At 39.3% G+C, this 2,053-nt stretch overlaps 1 protein-coding gene across 1 annotated transcript; it reads left to right on the top strand.

Moving 5' to 3' along the window:
- The first annotated feature begins 438 nt into the window (after positions 1-438).
- On the top strand, positions 439-1,588 carry LOC140140572 (melatonin receptor type 1B-like). Its single transcript, XM_072162329.1, has one exon. It carries the CDS (start codon positions 488-490, stop codon positions 1,586-1,588), a length of 1,101 nt encoding a protein of 366 aa, XP_072018430.1. The 5' UTR covers positions 439-487.
- Positions 1,589-2,053: the final 465 nt, after the last annotated feature.

Raw genomic sequence — 2,053 nt, 5'->3', positions numbered from 1 at the left:
ATAATTGCATTTGGATCAAGAGAAGTCGGTGAGTGTAGCAGAAGGAACGAATCCTTCATTATCAGCTGCATACACATCCGGCATTTAACTACCAGAAGTAGCAGTGTACTAGACCGTACTGTATGTAATACTGCATGGAACATCGCACTCGACGTGTGTACACACACGCTGACATCCTCGGGACATGTAAGAAGCATTCGATCGGTGAACTCTGAATAAAACCGGGTCTCCCCGGTTTTAATATAAAAAGTTAAATTCTACTGTTATTAAAGCATTTCGGGCTTAGTCTTTTACGTGGTATTTTAGTACACCACTGGGCATTATAATTATGCAAAAAGTAGAAATCCGAGGAAAATTGAGGGCGTCGCTGTGAAATCAAATCACACATTATGGCTTTAACGAGTGACTAGGACCAGAAGTACTAGTAGGGCGCACCTTACCTTCTAAGCGTTTGTGGCTATTTTTACACACCCTTCCTTCTTTAGTCATGGAAATCAATTCTTCGACTACATTTGCAGCAAATTTTGTTGAAATATCTGCCAACGAAACTAGTCCGCCAGATGCATTTTCATTTAACACCAAAATCTTGCTCTATTTGTTGGTGACGGTGACATCGTCTTTCACAGGAACTATTGGCAACTTTCTTGTCATTGGTGCAATTATTGTGCATAAGAAGCTTAGAGTATTAAGTATTGTGTTTGTGGGCAATCTAGCAGTTGCTGACTTATGTGTTTCTGCTGTTACCAATCCATTCACGGCAGTTGGGATTTTTCACAACAGTTTCTATCAAAATTATCCAGAAGTATGTGAAACACTAGCAGTTATCTGCACTGTAAGTTGCGTGTGTTCCGTATGGAGCATGTCTATGATATCACTGAACAGATATATTGCGATATGCCACAATAGGCATTATCAGAAGATCTATAACAAGAAAACCGTTCCTTTTATAATTGCTTCAATATGGATGTATAGCTTCATGCTTGATCTCCCTAATTTCGTCGGATGGGGAAGACATGTTTACGACCCAAAGGCTTATGTTTGCACACCCGACCATACGGAAAGCTATGGATATAACTTATGCTTCATGCTACTTGGTTTGTTGATCCCCATGGGTATAGCTGGTTTTTGTTATATACGCATTTTCTGTTTTGCTCGAAAAAGTACGCGGCGCTTACAGAGCCAATTGGCATCGCCTATTCAGCGTAACGATATGCGATTGCTGAAGACTGTGACAATTACATGGGTTACATTTATACTTATGTGGACGCCATTTGCCGCTACCTTACTCTTTGACTTTTCTGGGAATTGGCCACAATGGGCCTGGATTCTCGTCATTGCATTGGCACACACTAATAGTTCCATTAACAGTATACTCTATGCGGCTACCAATCAGAACTTTCGTGATGGATATGTGATATTCATCAAGCGGATATGGCGCGGGATATGTATTGTTAGCAGTTGCTTACATCTAAAGAACTCAAACAATGCGCAAAAGATTTCGATGATTCCATCGCCTGTGAATTCTAAAGAATATTACGTTAAACTTCAAAAAAATCATTTGAATGGTATTATCCAATGGCAGCCCTAGAGCAGTCGGAGTGGGGGGGGGGGGGCAATTTGAAAATTTAATGCACATTCTGCTATAAAATGAAATACATGTATCATGTACAATGATTTTGATGTCAATGATTTCATCATGGTAAATTTACAAAAAAAGGTACCTTAAGTCGGGTGCTACATATGTCCCATTTTCTAGTACCAATCACATTCTAAACCAATCATTAATCCTATTGTTGAAGGGGATAATAAGCTTGTACCTATAGTCTATAGAACTGTTTGTCATACAGCTCCAGTCTTGTTTTACTATCGCTAATCCCTGTTTGAAGTGGAAAAAGCATTGTATTGTATTAGCCACCCACTAAAAATCAGAGGACATTCTTTGACCTCGTTGACATGGGGATGGTTTCATACCTTGCATCTGTCAAGCATTTCCTTCGTATTATTGACAAGAAGTCCTAATTTCGACATTTTTATTACAAAAAGTCATTCCCAT

The sequence above is a fragment of the Amphiura filiformis genome, chromosome 19 (assembly GCF_039555335.1).
Source record: "Amphiura filiformis chromosome 19, Afil_fr2py, whole genome shotgun sequence".
In the NCBI taxonomy this organism is placed as follows: Eukaryota; Metazoa; Echinodermata; class Ophiuroidea; order Amphilepidida; family Amphiuridae; genus Amphiura; species Amphiura filiformis.
This window is presented reverse-complemented; position numbering and strand designations above follow the sequence as displayed.

Bases quoted from the DNA above. Each gene is read 5' to 3' on its own strand.
- LOC140140572 (XM_072162329.1), top strand. From the start codon at position 488: ATGGAAATCAATTCTTCGACTACATTTGCAGCAAATTTTGTTGAAATA.